The sequence below is a fragment of the Anser brachyrhynchus genome (genome assembly GCF_964034855.1).
Source record: "Anser brachyrhynchus genome assembly, chromosome: 21".
Lineage (NCBI taxonomy): Eukaryota > Metazoa > Chordata > Aves > Anseriformes > Anatidae > Anser > Anser brachyrhynchus.
Window position 1 is genome coordinate 8,893,850 of NC_137714.1, and position 16,738 is coordinate 8,910,587.

The 16,738-nt window shown below is 67.1% G+C and overlaps 2 protein-coding genes across 7 annotated transcripts; both read right to left on the reverse strand.

Annotated features, from left to right (window-relative positions):
• Positions 1-204: 204 nt before the first annotated feature.
• On the reverse strand, positions 205-4,537 carry GPR153 (G protein-coupled receptor 153). 5 transcript variants are annotated; one of them, XM_080563829.1, is made up of 7 exons: positions 4,405-4,537; positions 4,354-4,374; positions 2,723-3,188; positions 2,153-2,582; positions 1,900-2,089; positions 1,639-1,823; positions 205-1,571 (listed from the first exon to the last, which is right to left on the reverse strand). In XM_080563829.1, the coding sequence occupies exons 3-7, from the start codon at positions 3,097-3,099 to the stop codon at positions 945-947; spliced, it is 1,809 nt and encodes a 602-aa protein (XP_080419955.1). In that variant the 5' UTR covers positions 3,100-3,188; positions 4,354-4,374; positions 4,405-4,537; the 3' UTR covers positions 205-944. The 5 variants fall into 5 exon arrangements, with proteins under 5 accessions (XP_080419955.1, XP_080419952.1, XP_080419951.1 ...); XM_080563826.1 differs by having other exon boundaries at positions 1,900-2,008; positions 4,415-4,529; XM_080563825.1 differs by having other exon boundaries at positions 4,415-4,527.
• Positions 4,538-5,064: 527 nt separating this feature from the next.
• ACOT7 (acyl-CoA thioesterase 7) lies at positions 5,065-15,893 on the reverse strand. Of its 2 annotated transcripts, XM_080563851.1 has the most exons (10): positions 15,750-15,893; positions 15,201-15,318; positions 14,760-14,916; positions 12,837-12,928; positions 12,298-12,412; positions 11,718-11,732; positions 11,098-11,184; positions 8,532-8,648; positions 7,897-8,081; positions 5,065-5,813 (listed from the first exon to the last, which is right to left on the reverse strand). In XM_080563851.1, exons 1-10 carry the CDS (start codon positions 15,800-15,802, stop codon positions 5,709-5,711), a joined length of 1,044 nt encoding a protein of 347 aa, XP_080419977.1. In that variant the 5' UTR covers positions 15,803-15,893; the 3' UTR covers positions 5,065-5,708. The 2 variants fall into 2 exon arrangements, with proteins under 2 accessions (XP_080419977.1, XP_080419978.1); XM_080563852.1 differs by lacking the exon at positions 11,718-11,732 and having other exon boundaries at positions 15,750-15,892.
• Between the last annotated feature and the right edge of the window lie 845 nt (positions 15,894-16,738).

Here is a 16,738-nt window from a genome sequence, read left to right on the forward strand (position 1 = left end):
CCCGCGTCGCCCGGGCAACGGCCGCGCGCGCACCGCGCGCCTCTCGCGAGAGCCCCGCCCCGCCCCGCCGCCGTCGCCCGGGCAACGGCGCCGCTCTCGCGAGAGCGCTTCCGGCCCTCGCCGGGGCGGAGCCTGCACGGCCCGGTGGGCGTGGCCGAGCCCCCCGCCCCGCCCCGCCCCGCCCCGCCCCTCACAGCCCGCAGCTCTGCGCGTGGTTTTTTATTGAAAACTGGAAAATAAAATTTAAAAAAGCGTCCGGTAGAGCAGTCCGTGGGGCGGCGAGCGGCCCGGGGCGACCCTCGGGACCCGCCTGCACCGGGCTGCGGGGGGGCTGCACCGGGGCTGCCAGGCGTGCAGCGGGCAGGGCGTGTCCTGGCCCGTAACGCACGGCTCGTAACGCACAGCACGGCCCGTTCTGTCCCGTAACGCACGGCCTGTAACACACGGCACGGCCCGTTCTGTCCCGTAACGCACAGCCTGTAACACACGGCACGGCCCGTTCTGTCCCGTAACGCACGGCCCGTAACGCACGGCACGGCCCGTTCTGTCCCGTAACGCACAGCCTGTAACACACGGCACGGCCCGTTCTGTCCCGTAACGCACAGCCTGTAACACACGGCACGGCCCGTTCTGTCCCTTAACGCACGGCCCGTAACACACGGCACGGCCCGTTCTGTCCCGTAACGCACAGCCTGTAACACACGGCACGGCCCGTTCTGTCCCGTAACGCACGGCCCGTAACGCACGGCACGGCCCGTTCTGTCCCGTAACGCACGGCCTGTAACGCACGGCACGGCCCGTTCTGTCCCGTAATGCACAGCCTGTAACGCACGGCACGGCCCGTTCTGTCCCGTGCTGTTCAGTCCTGTTCTGTGCCATAACGCCCAGCCCACTCTGTCCAGTAACGGCCATCCTGTCCCATCCCGTCCTGTCCTGTCCGGGCCCTACGAGGCCGATCCGATGGACCCCGAGAGGAACGTGACGTACCCCGAGGAGGCTGACGGTGAGCTGAGGAGGCTGCTGCTGCTGCCCCGGCCGCCGTCCCCGAGGCCTGGCCGCAGCGCCCGGCCCCCGCAGCACTCGGCGGGCCGCGGGGCAAAGAGCCGCGCCGGGTCCTCGGGGGCCAGCCGCGGCCCGGGGACAGCGAGGGCACCCGGCGGGCCCGGCAGTGCCCGGGGCTCATGCTGGAGGGTGGCCAGCGGGAAGGCAGACAGCAGGCCGGCCTGCTGCGGTGCGGCCACAGGCAGCAGGGCCACCGAGGCCGAGCGCCCCGGGCTCCCGGCGGCCCCTTCCTCGCCACCAAGGCCACGGAGGTCAGCCAGGCGCAGGCCCTCTCCGGGGACATGCAGCAGGGAGGCCAGGCTGTCGGCGGAGCGGCGCCGGTGGCGGTAGGCGAGCTGCTCCTCGGGGCAGGGGATGAAGCCATGGCGGGGCCGGTTGCGGCGGGGGGCCAGGAGCCTTGCCAGCCCCACCGCCTCCCCGCCAGCCCCCCAGCGCTGCAGGTAGGCCGCGACCTGGCTGCTGGTCCACAGGTCCGTCTCGTCGTGGGAGAACCGCCGCAGCGGGGGCACCTGCGGGGCAGCGCCGTCAGTGCTGGGTGCTGCGGCCCCGCCGCCCCGCCCGCGGGCAGCCCCTTACCTGCAGGTACTGCATGCGGTCCCCCGGCTCCGTCCTGGCGGGGCTCACTGGGGGCAGGCTCCGCTCCAGCGCCGAGAAGTCACGCGTGGCGACAGGGTCCAGCGCCAGGACCTCGGCCGCGCAGCCATACTCGTAGGGGCGGTCATACACCAGCTCGCCAGCCGCAGCACCCTCCAGGCTGCTTTCTGTCAGGAACGGGTCCGCTGTCATTTTGGGCAACCCCTGTCCCCAGCATGCGCCCCTCCCCGCCACGCACCCCACCTTCATCCCCGTCGTCGCTGGCCAGGACAGCGCGGCACTTCTCGCAGACGGTGCGCGGGTCGGCACGGTAGCGCTCACAGGCCCAGAGGAAGAGGGGCAGGAGCAGGGACTGTGCCAGCGAGCACCAGATGAGGCACAGCACCATCCAGTCAGAGGAGGCGTCCGAGCGCAGGCTGGCGGCGCTCACCACCTGCGGCACCGGCACGTCACCAGCAGCCCCCGCGCGCCCCTGCCCCGTCCCCGTGGCACTCACCAGCACCGGGAAGCCCATTAGGACATCGTAGATGAGGACGATGACGGTGACCAGGTAGGTGATCTGCAGGGAGGTCTTGATGGGCTCGGAGCCGTCGATGGAGGAGCGCCGCTTGCCCTGGGCATCCTCCACCACGATGGTGGGCACATGGAAGCGGTTCCTGCTGGCGTCGGGGCCCCGCCGTCCCCAGACGGTGTGGAAGAGGGCGATGGCAATGCAGACGGCGCCCACAGCCATGCTGCCCCCGATGAGGAGCAGGAAGCAGACGCCGAAGCCCAGGCCGATCTCCGTCACGACGAAGCGGCAATCCCTGGCGTAGAAGCGCTCGGTGGTGTCATGCCACCCTACTGCCGGCAGCGTGGAGAGGATGAAGGAGACCATCCAAATCCCCATCACAGTGTGAACAGCTTGCTTCCTGGTGTTGCTCAGCCTGGGGAGAGGGGGCAGAGCCCCCGACATGCTCAGCACAGTGGGGCCTGCGTGCCAGGGCTCTCAGCCCCTCCCCAGGTGCTGGCACAGCCACTGAAGCATGCCCGGGGACGCAGCACGGGGCAGGCAAAGCCGCGGTACCTGTAGTTGACGGGCCAGCGGACCATCCACATGCGGTGGTAGGAGAGGGAGGTGACGGAGAAGCAGGTGACCAGCGTGAGGGTGTAGAAGGTGGAGACGAAGACCTTGCAGAGGCCCTCGTTCCACTCATAACCCGAGCGCCGCCGCCGGAGCTGCACCACCGCGTACGTGGTGATGGGGATGGCGGTGTTGAGGATGTGGGTCCCGGCCAGGGAGCACAGCAGGAACTCCAGCGGCTTCCACTTCTTCTGCTTGGCGCTGATGCTGAGGATGCCCCAGGCGTTGGCGAGCAGCGAGACCCCAGCGCACGCCAGCCAGGCTACCGCATTGCCGGGCAGCCGCTGCTCATCGCGCATGGTGGAGGGACGCGGCACCATTGGCGAGGCGCTGCGGGGCCGCAGCCGCAGGCATCCTAGGGCGCACCACGGTCCATCGAGGCTGGTTGGGGCGCCGCCGAGCCCAGCACCTGCAAGCGAGCGCAGGCTGTCAGCACCCCACGGGTGCCCCGTGGTGCCGCCGCGTCCCCACGCACGCTCGCCCGAGGGCCGTTCCCCACCAAGGATGTGCCTGAGGGCCTCCGGCACGGGCACGTTAGCGGGTGGAGAGGAGGCACCGCAGTCTCGCAGCTATAATTAGACTCCTCGGGAAGAAGCAGCAAGCTGGCAGCCACGGCGCTGCCGACACAACCTCCTCGCCCCCGGAGCGGGAAGCTGCCCACAGCCCCGTGCCGTGCCGGCCAGCGAGATGCTTGGGGGTCAGGGACCCCTCCTGCGGGGTCTGCCCACGGGGCACAGCCCCGCACAGCACCCACGAGCCGCATCACACGGCTGCCAAACGCCAGGAGCTATTCTGGGCTTCCCATTAAAAGACGAGGATTTTCTTTCTTAAAAATAACTACAGGAAAAACAGCCTCCGGAGCCTGCTGTGCTGCCGAGGGAAGCCCACGGCCCACGCGGACGGTGCCCCGGGGAAGCTCCCGGACACCCCGCGGATGCGGGGAGCTTCCCGGGGCTCCGGCCGTGCGGGCTGCGCAGGGGCTGCTCCTCCGCGAGAGACAGACCCCGCGTGGGGCTGCCCCCGGGGCGCTGCGCGGCGCGGGGGGCAGAGAGGAGGAGGGAAGAGGAGGCGGAGGAGGGGGAGAGACCCGCTCTTACGTAACCCCGGCCCCCCGCAGCCCCCCGCCGCGCGTCTCGGGAGGCGCCGGGCTGCGGGGGAGGCAGCGCGAAGCGCCCCGGGGGCTCGGCGGCCCCCGCCGTGCGGGACCCCCCGCGGACGGCCCGTCCTCGGCGGCGGCTCCACGGCCCGAAGCCCCGCGCTCGCCCCCGCCGCCCCGCTCCGCCCGCGGGGCTCGGCCTCCCCGGGCGCCCCGGAGCCGGGAGGCGCCGTCGGGCAGAGCCGGAGCTGCCTCCCCGGGGGCTGCCCGAGGGGCGCCGGCGCCGCCCCCCCCCGGCCCCGGCTCCCGCTGCCCCTCGCCCGCCCGCGGCCCCGCCGGTCCCGCCCGGTACCGGAGCGGCGCCCCGCGCTCCCCGGCGCGGCTCCTGCGCACCGCGCCCCCGGTTGCCCGACGGCGGGGGCAGCCCGGCGGCAGAAGGACGCCGCCGGTGCCGGTGCCGGTGCCGCCCCGCCCCTACCTGCCCGCCGCGGGCGCAGCGCCTCCCGGTTCCGCCCGGTTCCGCCCGGTTCCGCCCGGTTCCGCCCGGTTCCGCCCGGTTCCGCCCGGTTCCGCCCGGTTCCGCGGCGCCGTGCCCCGCCGCCGGGCTGCCTCCCGCACCGAGCCGCGCCGCGCCGCGCCGAGCGCCCAGCCGGGGCCGCGGCGGGCGGCACAGCGCATGTCTCGGCACCGCCCGCCGCGCCGGCACGGGCACGGGCACGGGAGCGGGAGCGGGAGCGGACCCCGGCCCCCGCCCCCCCGAGCGTCCCCCGCAGCGCCCCCGGGGACAGCCACGGGGACGGGCGCGGCGACGGCGGCTTCGTCCCTGCGCCCTGTCCGTTGGACGCCCCCCAACCCCCCCGGCTCCCCCCTCCCCGGGGGCCGCAGCCCCCTGCCCGGTTTTGCCACCGGCGTCCTGCGAGGCCACCCCCGGACCCCCCGCCCGGCGCAGGCAGCGGCTCCGGCCCCGCGGCCCCCTTGGGGAGACAAAGGGGAGCCGGCCCGGGGGTCCACCCCCCCCCAGGGCAGAGGCAGGGGGCTGCGAGCCCCCCCGGGGATTACGGGGAGCGGGGAAATGTCAGCACGGAGCTGAACGCCCTCGGCAGCCGGCGCCGCTGCAGCTCAGAGCGAGGGTTTGGAATAAGCTCTTAAGCCAGCCGTGCCGCCGCTTCGGGAAAAAAGCGACACCCCCTTTATTTCAGTCAGAGATGACAGACTTTATTTATGTCACAGTATTCCTCAAATAACTTAGATGCGCACGGAGATACTACCTAGGGCTGTCAATGGAAGGGGCTGAGACATTCAATACAATACTCGGTCGCATTTATAGTCGCAAGTATCATAAATAAGCTTTGGTGTACATTTTTAGGACATACTGTAAGTTTAACACAGCTTCACAAAGACTCGGGGCCTCGTGCGCCCCTTGTGCTGCCACGTGCGCGCGCGCCACTGCAGTGCGGGCAGGAGTTTCACTGAGGGGATTAAACCCCCAAACCAGGGCTCTGGGGCTCACTGACAAACCGACGCAAACGCTCCCGAGAGCCAGGCAGATCCCAGAGGCTTTCTGGAGCATTTAAGCCGTTTAATACACGGGGCGAGGGCGGTAAACCCAGCAGCAGCTCGCTGGTGGCATCGCTGCGGCACCGCGGGCCAGGCTGCGGCGCACCCAGAACACCGGCTCTGCTCGAGCCCGCTCCTGCGGCACGGCACGGCGCAGCGGCAGCGCACGAGGCCCCGCACACGTAACACAACACGAATGGGAACTTGGAGGTTTGGCCGAGTGAATACTTGAGCAGCGCGCGGCTCTCCTGCGAGCGCTTTGGTCCAGGTCGGAGATCAGTGCTGGGCAGCCTGCTGCATCTGCGCCTGTCTCTTGGCTTTTGTTTGGAGGTATCTCCCCTTCCCTTCCTCAAAGCGCCTCTTCTCGTCCTCGGTTTCCGTCTGGCAGTAACCGAAAGAAAGCAAAGCCATGAACATTAGCTTAATTAGGATCTGAACGGGCAGATCTGATGCGTGGGCAAGTTTACATGGACTTTGTTCGATCAATAAGTTCAGCTCCCTTCCAGCTGTCGGCGGCGCCCACAGCACCGTCCGTGGGAGGTGCCGGATGGAGCCTGGCCACGTCCTGGGCGCCGCCGGCTGCTCCCGCTGCCCACGATGGGCACCACCCTCACCTCACGGCCCCTCGCTGCGACAGTTCCACGTTGTCCCACATCAGCCTTGCACCGTGTTCCATCCCCTCTGCCCCAGGCCATCCGTAGCCTCTGGACGCCACTCGGGTGCGGGAGCTCCTTTCACAGCCAAGGGACGCTCCCGCACCCGGAGATGACGCAGGGTTACCGCAAAGCACTTGCGGCAAGGCAGCCCCGAGGTCGCACCCTCACCACCAGCACTGCACCGCGTCGCGCTCCCAGAAGCTGCGGCCCCGGGCTGCCGGCCCCGTGCTGCCGCTCACCCCGAGCCCTGCAGCCACGTGCCCCGGGCGGGGGGCCCCAAGCAGCCCCCACCCCGCCAGCCACTGAGCCCCCAGCATGGATGCCCTTCAGGTTAGCTCGCAGCAGAGAGAAAAAAGAAATGCCATCGCTGCACACAGCGCGGCTCCCTCTGAGAGCTCGTTAAAGATGCATTACTCTGAGCTCCACTGGGACAATAGAGATTAATAATTAAATTACTGCCAGCAAGAAGATGCAACTCTGTCTGCTCTGCCTGGACTGCTTGCTCGGACAGGCAACGCAATCACAGCTGAAAACTTGGCTCACCCTGATGTCAAAGCCCTACAGAAAAGCGACCCCTGCTCCCCGCATGGCCGTGCTGCCACACCATGGGCTGCCCGTGACCATGGTGCCGTGGCTGCCTCAGTCCAGCGACCTCTTTAATTCAGGACATCACTCAGAGAAACCCAGCCCGAGCATAACGGAGCCGGCAGCACCCCCGTTAGGGACAAGCACAACCTCGTCTCACGCCCAGGCTCCCCACGGCTCAGCTCCTGCCTGCGAGGAAGGACACGAGGAGCTCCGCACTGCTGCGGTGCCACCCAACCCCACCAGGACATATTCACAGGAACAGACTAATAGCTAGCAGCACACTTCAATCCAGTAACACGCATTCCCTAAATTATTCAGAAATTTAGAAAGAGATCTCCCAAGTTCAACTTCAGCTGGGGCCGGAGCCAGAGGCAGCGCGTGGGTTGGACGCGAGCGTTCGGACACGAGCGCCTGGTGGGAAACCTGCCGGGCAGCGGGCCAGATCCTGCCCTCGAGCACTGGCAGCCCCGCGGCAGCACTCGCACCGTGGTGGTGGAGCCGCGGTGCTGCCGGCCTGGCCAGCGCCGTGTGGGGTCGGAGCCAGCCCCAGCCCGCGGCCGTCGGGCAGCGCCGCGCGTCCCACAGTGCGCAGGAGGCACCGCGCCGCCTGCCGCAGGAAGCGGGGATGGAAAACGGCTCCGTGGAACGCAGCTTGGATGGCTAATGTATAATTAGCCCACAAAATACTCCAAAATGCCACAGAGCACGGAACAGAAGGAGACCTACTCGGCATGAAATATTAATCAAGAAACAACTCCCTGCCATCAGCGCTGCGTCAGCGCAGCGCCGCCGGCATCCGGGAGCCGGGAGCGGGAGGAGGGCGGCGGGGCCGGGGGCTGCGGGCACCCATCAGGTCACCGCGGGGAGGGAGGAAGCCGTGAAGCTCCAGCGACAGATTTTCCTCAGTTGTGAGAAAGGAAAAACAATCTCTTTGCTGGCAGTTTTCAGCCAGAAGAAATTAAAAAACAAAAAACAACCCCGAAGCCTGGCTTGGCGAGGTTCATTTATGCTCATGTTTTTCTGCTGAACAATTCAGAGGAAGAGGTTTTGTTGGACAACAAAGCCCTGAGGGCATCACATGAAAAGCCCAAGTATGTAAAATATTCAGTGTTTAATAAACAGGAAGCCTGAAACCTCCCCTGCTTGCAGCAAAGAGCAGAACATTTGTGCTCAGAAGCCTGAGCAGCACGGGGCTGTGCGCGCACCAAGCGAGCTCTTACCAGCAGCTGAGGGACGGGCAGGGTCTTCCCCTCCTTGCTCAGGGACACGTAGGTGAAGAACGCGCTGACGGCACGGTATCGCTCCTGCGGCTCATCCACAAAAGGGTCGGCATCCACAAAGACTTCAATTTCCATGGACTTATTGCTCGTGAAGGTCATGCGCCCCGAGATGGTGATAACGCTACCTGCGGAGCGGAGAGGGGTGGTTCACCCATGAGGGCACCGCGGCCGCAACTGCGAGCGGAAAGCTCGCCACATGCAGGCAGGGCCCACGGGACCCTGAGCGTGCCCACGGGGGACCCGCGATGCCCCTGGCAGGGCTCGGCCCCAGGCCGCAGCCGCCAGCGTTCCCCACAGGGGCTGCCCCAGCGATGCTCCTCGCGCACCAGCACCACTCAGTTTTGGGCACCCTAGATTAATTCGATGCCCAATAACGTGTTCCAGGCACCGGGTGCCACCTGCCCCAGGTCTCTCTGCATCAGCGCAGGGGATGCTGCAGAGTTCTGCTCTTTTGTGCTTTACCAGGACCCGGCCCATGGGCAGCCGAGCGCCACCCGAGGCTCACCAGGACGGCGTTCCCCTGCGGCGTGCGGCCGGCAGAGACCCCGCTGCGCACCCCCCCGCACCCCCCTGACCTTTCTTGATCTTCTCGTGGAAGTTGATGGCGTCCACGGAGGCGGTGACGATGTTGGTCTTGCAGTGGCGGGCAGCCACGATCCCGGCAACTTCGTCCATCAGCTTCATGGTGACCCCTGCGGGAGGAGGCAGAGCTGTGGCTCCCTGGCCCGGTGCCGACGGCCGCCAGCACCAGCCCAGGGCTGAGGATTCGAGAGCTACAGCGTTTATTTTGGAGCGTAAAGACTACAAAGCCTGAAAGGCTTCCTCTGAGAAGCCTGTCTGTTCCTGCTAAGCAAAGGGATCTCGTGCCTGGCCTGCACAGCCCTGTGCCTCCTGCACGCCCGGCTCAGGACCCCCGTCCTGCCCAGGCAGCTCGCCCCTCGCCAGGCCCCCCCTCACCGCACGCGTCGGAGCTGCCAGCCCCGAGGAAATTACTCCTGCAAATTGCAGTAATTTTTACACTCAGTATTTATAATTCGAGATTTGCAATTTGAAAGATGGCAACAAAATTGTAGGATTTAACGGTCTGGCTATGTCAGCTCCCTGGGCTTATTTTAAACATAGGCAGAGCCCTCTCTGGCTCTGAAAATGAGTCTCAACATCTGGTGGCAGAGATATTTCTGAATGCAACATTTAACTGCCTGCGGATCTTGAAAACAGCGGCAGTGCGTTGACTATCTTTGAAGGCTCTATTTTTAACAGCGTTTCCTTAATACAGATATATATAAATAAATGGGAGCCGCCCCTCCCGAAGGCAGGCGAGGGGCGATGCCCCGGCCCCCCGCGGCAGCCAGCGCGAGCCCCGCGCGCCTCCACCGACCTGGATGGCGGCGGCCCCAAGGGGAGCGGGGAGTCGCCATGGCAACCGCCCATTTTTATGGCCACCAGGCCGGTGACAGGCCCCGGGGAGGAGGCGGCATTTGCTCGTTCCCGGACCCCCCCAGGCCGTGCCTCTGCTGGTTTGCCCACCACGCTGCGCGTTTTATTTTCCTGCCGCAGCAGCACGCTCTGCAATGGACCCCTCGCGTTTCCCGCCACGAGCGCTGAGGATGGCGAGGGACGGCCGGGAGCAGTCCCCACTGCCCCGGGCACGCAGCGGGGGGAAACCCACGTCCCCCCGCACTGCCACTGCGAACAGCCCGGCTGCTTGGGGTGCCTGACAAGCACAAAAACAGAAAAATGTTGTGCGCTCGTGATGATTTAAGTATTTTTGAGCAGGTGCCTGGGCACGGGTGACTGGTGCGGGAGCCTAGCACAGGCCTAGCGCTGCGTCCTCACGGCGGACATCGTCCCGCAGCTTTGGTGGGATTTTTCCAGGATCCTGTGACTCGCGCCACGCTCAAAATAGAGCGTGGTGCCAGTGCCGCTATTCTTACCGCATCTGTTGCCTTGTGCTAATTAGGCCTCACAGCTGCTAATTACACCTTGAAGTTTGGTGGCATCTCAGCTCTGTTCTTCGGAAGGGGAGACAAACACGTCCCCGTGCCTGGGCTGCCAGAGCCGCAGGTGCCGTGGGTGCTTCCCCGCGCGGTGCCCAGCAGCAGCAGCCGCCCGCACGGGGCCACGGCCCCTGCCCCACTGCTGGTCTGACTGCTCAGTCTGTGCCTTCCCAGGGCGCTGCTGAACCAGGTACGATTGCACCTACCTGCTGCAGATGCTGGAGCCACCAGGCTCGCTCTGCTCAGCAGCGGGCTGCAGGGATCCCCCGGGGGCCAGCCCTGGGGTTTGCTCCCTGCCAGCCCCCAAAGCCACCGGTGGGCCCGGGGGACACACCAGCTGCTGGCAAGGAGCAGCACAAGTTTTCCATCTGAAAAGATTCACGTGGCCAAAAGCCTGTGCAGTCTGCACTTGCTCCATTTTTGATAAGATGTGGCGTTTTTTTTCATTTAAAAAAAAAAGAAGTTTCACATGCTCACCCTGTACTGAAGATCACTGCATCTGTAACCAGCACAGATAAAAAATGCTGCTTCAGGTGCAGTAATCCATTACTGCTGCGCTGAAAGCTCTGCTCATTTTGTTTCAGACACACGCAGACAGTCCTTTGTAGGTAATGAGAAAATTGCACTCCCCAATTATCCTCACCCTGTTACTCCATTTACCATTCTCCATGCTCCCAGGGGCTCGTTCCTGGCTCTCTGAGCCGCTTACCACGCGCGGTGCCATCAGGCACTGCTTAGGGATTGCAAGCACAAAACGCTAAAAATGAAGTAAATGGTGCATTATAATTGTCACCAAACACGGGATCCAGGTATCAGCTGCAAAGCACGCACGTGCTGAAGCGACGCGCAGAGGAGCACCTGGCAGCGCTGCCGCAGCCCAGGAGGCGCAGCGCTTCACTCCTGGCAGACAGGGTGCTTCACCAAAAGGGTGCTTCACCTGCTGCAGCGCTTGCTTACGCCCCAAATAACCCGATTTGGCGTGCTGCTGGTCTTCAAATTCAGCCATGCAGCGTGTTTGCTGTGGGCAGGAGGCCGGGTGCCTAAACCCCGCCAGCTGCGGGGCCGGGGCGGCGCTGAGCGGACACCCCGGGATGCGGCCGCCTCCCCTTCCCCGTGCCAGGGCTCGGCCGTGCCGCTCACTCACCTCCGTGGACGAAGCCGAGCAGCGTGCAGTCCGACGGGCCCACCAGGTGGATCAGGCTGGACTGGCTGTAGCCCACGGTGTGCGGCTCTGCTCACAGAGAGACGCGGAGGGGTTAGCGCAGCGCGGCGGGTGCCTGCCAGCCCACCCATGGCAGCGTCCCACGCGCCCTGGGGAAGATGCTGTGCCAGCTTCTGCAAACTGAAGTGCTTCCAAGCCAGGACAAAACACCTACATCAGTCCTGAGAAGCCCTGAACGCACAGGCTACTGAACACATGACGGACCGCCACCTCTCTGCTATTTGCCTACGAATTTTATTCAAGCTCAGTTTCTTTTTTGTTTCAAAGTTAACAGGAGCCTGAAAGCAAACCGGAGTTAACTGAACGCAAGGGTGCCTGCAAGGTTTTCCTCCTCCGGTCACCGACTGCGCGAACTGAAGCTAAGTTTCCCAAACCCGGCCTGTTCACCCGTGTGCGTTCGGCAGTGTCTCAAGGGGACCATGCTTTCTGCTCAGCTTCAACGTCTCTGCTCCCACCCCCCCAGGTAGCGGCACGTACTGCTGTACAGCAGCAGGGATGCTCCCTGCGGCAGCACCCGCCACCCAGCGTGCCCCCAGCCTTACCTTTTGTCTGTCTATCTGTGAGCAGGGAGAGCAAAGGAAAAAAGGTATTTAAGCAGCTTTCATTGTGTATTACCACGGAGGTGACCCAGTTCAGTCCCCACGCATCCATGTGCAGCCAGGCACATTTGGCATTCTAAGAAGCTGACATCCTGACCCCACGGGCGCTAACGGTGCGGGTATTCGAGTTCTGCGAGAAACGCTTTTGGGGTCCCTGGTAGCTGCGGCACCACCGAGCCAGGACGATGGCCTGAGCCGTTGCTCCTGCAGCTCTCTGAGCGCACGCAGGCAGCAGAGCAGAGCTGGTTCTGTTAAAGCGAGCTCCAGAAGCCCGGCTGCAGCCGGCTGCTCTAGTTTTGTGCCCAGGCTCGTCCCTCTGTCTCCCTGCTGGACCACAGGGCCTGGAGGAGCTGCCTGCTCTGGACTGCAAATGCCCAAAGAATGCCTCCTCCTCAGGCATATCAGCAGCAGAAAACTCAGGAAACTAAAAGATGCTTTCCACCTTCCTTTAGCCAAGACAGATCTCGCAGGAAGAACGGAGACACGGCCCGAGGACAGGTGCTGCCAGCAGGGGCTGCGTTACCTGGGTTGATCACTGGCATGATCACATCGCCGTTCCTTTGCTTGGTTTCCAGCCGATCCAGCTTTTGCTCTTCATAGCGCTTCCTCCCCTCATCCTCCTGCTCCTTCCGCGCGTACTGGAAGGAAAAGCACGCTCGGTGCACCCGCTGCGCTCCCTGGCCATGGGCAGCGGCCGGGTGCCCGTTCGCAGACCCGAGCCCCCCAGCCCCACACGTGCCGGGGTCGCCGGGCAGGCTCCCAGCAGCGGCACCGCGCAGCCGGAGGCAGCCCCATGCTGCAGCTGGGAGCAGGTGTGGGACACGGCACCGCTCATACCGCACGCACCTCCCTGCGGAGCTATGGAGGGCAGCTGAGCAGCGCTGTCCCGGCTGGGGACGCGCACGTGTCACGCCGTTCTGCCCCAACATGGCTCCGATGCCTCCACCAACGTCCCTCCACCAGGACAAGGCCCCGTGTGCCAGCGGGGGCCCCGCTCCCACCAGCAAAGGGGACAGGGCTGTGCTGGCTCTGCCCCCGCCCAATGCTGGCACCCAGCCCTACCTGGATGGGCGGCACCTCGACCACCTTGTTCACGTTCTTCAGGGACAGCGGCACGTACCACAGCGTCGCCTTGTTCGTCACCTTCTTGGCCCCTGGCAGAGGGAGGGCAGCGTGAGCGCGGCGGCCCTGGGAACACGGCGCTGCCGGAGCGGCTGTCACGGCACACCCCGGCAAAGGCACCCCGAGGAGCCCAGCCAGTAACCACGGCAACCGCAGGGAAGGGCTTTTGTCAGCTCCCAGCCAGCCGCGTGCGCTAAATTATTCCGATTTTGAACAAAACTCATCAGCCGCACCACAACAGGCCTGCAGCGCTGTGCCGCCCCTTCCCAGCGCGCTGCCCGGTGCCCGCGGGTGCTCCGTGTCCCGGCAGCCCTCGGACGCGTGCTCCCACCCACGGGTGCTGGAGGAGCCCCCCCGTGCCCCCCGCCCGGCCGTTCCGGGAAGCTGCGCTCTTTGCCCTGCACACACTGCGCTGCTTCTCGGAACTGGCGATCTAAAACAGGGAGGTGGGAAACGAAAGAGAAAGCAGACACCATTCAACGACTTCTGGCTGCTGGTTTTGGTTCAGTTCCTCCATTTCCTTCTCGGGACTTAAGAGAAGGAGCCTGAGCCAACTCCAGGGAGAGCCAGGGCTGAAGAGACTGCGCACGATGCTGGAAGCTCGTCTCCTCCCCGGCACTCCGGGGGTTGCAAGGTGACAAAACGAGAGGAAAGGCTTCTGCAGAAAGCTGCTCATCTTCAGCAAGCTAGGAGCACCAGTCAGCACATCCACAGCCCTCAGCAACAACCCCTGCGGGGCTGAAGCCCTGTGCTGAAGCAGAGTGCTCTCATCTGGGGCGGAGAAAAAAGAGCAGAGCTGTCCGCCCCAGCCCGATGCTATAAGGGATGAGGCTCAGCACAGGCTCTTTGCTCATAGCAGTTATTTCTCCAGAGCTTTGAGGGCTAGGAGGTGTTCCCAGCCCTGATTGCACTGCACAGCCAACGCAGGAGCCTGGGGTTTGCCAACACGGCTGCGCTCGTACCGGCAGGAGACCCATGGCCAGCAGTGGGCAGCTGGGAGAAGGGGATCTGAACCGGGACTGCCCTTTCCCCCCTCGCCCAGAGACAACACCACGAGATCTCCTCGAAAGAAAAACTGGAGTCCTAAAAAAGCGCAGGCTGCACCGAGCCACAATGGGGCGTCTCGATGCAGACCCTCTTTATCCGGGAGGAAGCACAGAAAATCCGGCATGCACTCCAGCTACCACCACGCATGGCGAGGGGTCCCCACGGTGCCCCAAGCGCTGCGGCAGGGGGCATCGGGACCAAGCTTTGGTCCCACGGCTTCTGCCAGCAGCTGGGCCTGCGGAAACACCCGGCAAGAGCCGCAGCACACAGGGATGCTTGCAGCGAGCGCAGCCCTCTAGTGTCACGGCCGCCGCTCCCAGCACGCTGCAGCAGCAACCTGCCGCCTGGCGGGCACGGGCTGCTCCTCGCCTGCATCCCCCTGCAGCATAACCCTGGGGACGAGCAGCACCAGCCGGCACGGCCCCGGGGCCGATCGCCGCACGTCCCTGCTGCGCAGGGGTGGCTCGCAGCTCTGGTGAGGGTGCGGCAGCCACGAGCCCCCAGACACGCCAGCAGCAGCCCCGCAGACAGCTCAGCGCCGGGCGCTAGCACCGCACGGAGCGCCGCCCTGCTCACCGAGCCCTGCGTGGGAAGGAGCTCGGCTGGGCTGGGGCAGCCCCAGCCCACGGCACGGCCGCACACGGGGCAGACCCTGATGCCGCTCCCACGCACACCATACAGGGACAGCTCTGGTCTCCACGGGAGCGGGGCGGGCGGCGTGGCACGAGCCCCTGTAGGGCTGACTGCCCACGCGCGGGGGCTGCGACCTGCGAGCCCCGAAGGGGGCAGAGCAGCGTGTCGCCTGGAGTCGTTTACCTGTCAGAATGTTTTCGGACATCACGTTGACCTGGACTTCCACCGAGTGCTTGGAGGTGTAGGTGATCTCGGCGCTGACGTTGGCCACCTCACCGATGCACATGGGGGAGAGGAAGTCCGTCCGCTCCACGCGCGCCAGCGCGGCCACGCAGGGCTCCTGGGGGCGCGGAGCAGCGGGGTCAGAGCTTCCAGGGAGGAGGAGGAGGAGGAGGAGGGAGCATGCCCCGCTCCATCGCGGGACCCCGCAGCCCAGGGGACCCCACGGGCGGAGGCTCAGCACCCACCGCCCGCTTCCCCTTCGGCGATGGCGCGAGCAGCGCGAGCCTTGCTCCGGCCGCGCAGCCACGGGGGCGGCAGGAAGGGGGCACCCGCAGAGCCCCGGTGCCCAGCCGCAGCTTACGGCGGGCGGGGGCACCCCCCGCCCCCCCCGTCGCCGCTCACCCCGGTGCCGGAGTTGCAGTGCCGGGTGCTGATGATGGCCCCCGCCTCCTCGATCATCTTCAGCACGGTGCCGCCGTGCACGTTGCCCGCCACGTTGGCGTCGTCGGGCCGCATGATCCTGCGGAGGCACCGCTCAGCCGCGGGGGGGCCCGGCCCGCCGCCCCCCGGCCCCCCCGGCCCCCCCGGCCCGCCGCCCCCCGGCCCCCCCGGCCCCCCCGGCCCGCCGCCCCGGTCCCCCCCGCCCGCCATGGCCGGCGGCTGCCGGATGCCCGCGACGTCAGCACGTGGCGGCCGCTTCCTGCCCGTCGCCCTGGAAACCGCCCGGTACCGGCGGCGGGGCGCGGCCTCCGGCGGGGCGGGGCTGGGCTGGGCTGGGCTGGGCCCGCCCCCCGCCGCCCCCCGCCGCCCCCCCCGCCCCGCCCCGCCCCGCCGCATCCCGGCCCCGCCCGGCCCCCCCCGGCCTCTCGCAGCCCCCCGAGGGCGGCCCAAGGGCACCGGCACCGGGCGGGGCGGCGGCACCGGGCGGCACCGGGGGGTCGCGGCCGTTACCTGGAGACCTGGATGGTGGCCGGGCCCGGGCCCGCCGCGCCCCGCTCCGACATGGCGGCCCCGGCGCCCGCCAGCAACGGCGCTGCGGCGGCGGCGGCGGCGCGGAACGGAACCGGCCCCGCCCCGCCCCGCCCCGCCCCGGCCGTGCGCAGGGGGCGGAGCCGCCGGCACCGCGGGGGGGGCGGGACGGGACCGGGACCGGGACCGGGACCGGGGACCCGGCGGCGCCCACGGCCCGGAGCCTCGCAGCGCAGCCCCCGCGGCAGCAGCCCCCCGCCGGTGCCACGCGTGCCCCCCCCGCACACCTCTGCCCGCACGGGGGGCCCCGGGCGTCCCCGCCCCACCCGGTGCTTCCCCGGCGGGAGGCCCCGGGGCACCCCCGAGCCGCTCCCGGGGTGACAGCCCCCGAATCCCCCGGGCCGAGCCGTGCCGGGGATGCCCCGAGCTCCTTCCCCCCAGCCCTCCGCTCCCTAAAAGCGCCGGCCCCGGGACGGGGCCCGGCCCGGAGCTGGGGGAGCCCTGCAGCGAGCGTCAGTGCCCGGCACCCAGGCGGGCCCCGGGATCCCTCTGCCCCACGGGAGCCACGCGGTCGCCGTGCTTCAGAGGCCGGGAGCGGGCAGAGGCGCCCTGCTGCTGGCCTGGGCACAGCCGGGCCACCGGAGCCGGCTGCGGCCCCACCACGGGTCGGGCAGCGAGACCCCGGCTGCCCGGGAGCTCTGCACCCGCACGGCCCCCGGCTCCCGCACCCCCCACCCGCGCTGGGCGCACCCAGGGCCCACGAGTGAACCACGGGGTGCCCGTGCCCGCTCCCGGCAGCGCCCAGCACCGTGGGCAGGCAGACACGTGTGCGGCTGGGGCACGACACCCTGCCGACACCCGCTCCTTTCCCACGCTCACGTGGAGCTTCGCTGCCAGCCCCGGCGGCCGCGGGCAGCGCCCGGGACCCTGGAAGTGCTGAGCGAAACTGCTTCGTCACCGGGAGCCCCCGT

Coding starts and splice junctions, on each gene's coding strand:
- ACOT7 (XM_080563851.1), bottom strand. CDS start 15,802: ATGTCGGAGCGGGGCGCGGCGGGCCCGGGCCCGGCCACCATCCAGGTC. Junction 12,929..14,759: donor GTCCGAAAACATTCTGACAG/GTAAACGACTCC, acceptor TCCCTCTGCCAG/GGGCCAAGAAGGTGACGAAC. Junction 12,413..12,836: donor TCGAGGTGCCGCCCATCCAG/GTAGGGCTGGGT, acceptor TTTTCCTTCCAG/TACGCGCGGAAGGAGCAGGA.
- GPR153 (XM_080563829.1), bottom strand. CDS start 3,099: ATGGTGCCGCGTCCCTCCACCATGCGCGATGAGCAGCGGCTGCCCGGC. Junction 2,583..2,722: donor CGCTGGCCCGTCAACTACAG/GTACCGCGGCTT, acceptor CCCTCTCCCCAG/GCTGAGCAACACCAGGAAGC. Junction 2,090..2,152: donor TAATGGGCTTCCCGGTGCTG/GTGAGTGCCACG, acceptor CCGGTGCCGCAG/GTGGTGAGCGCCGCCAGCCT.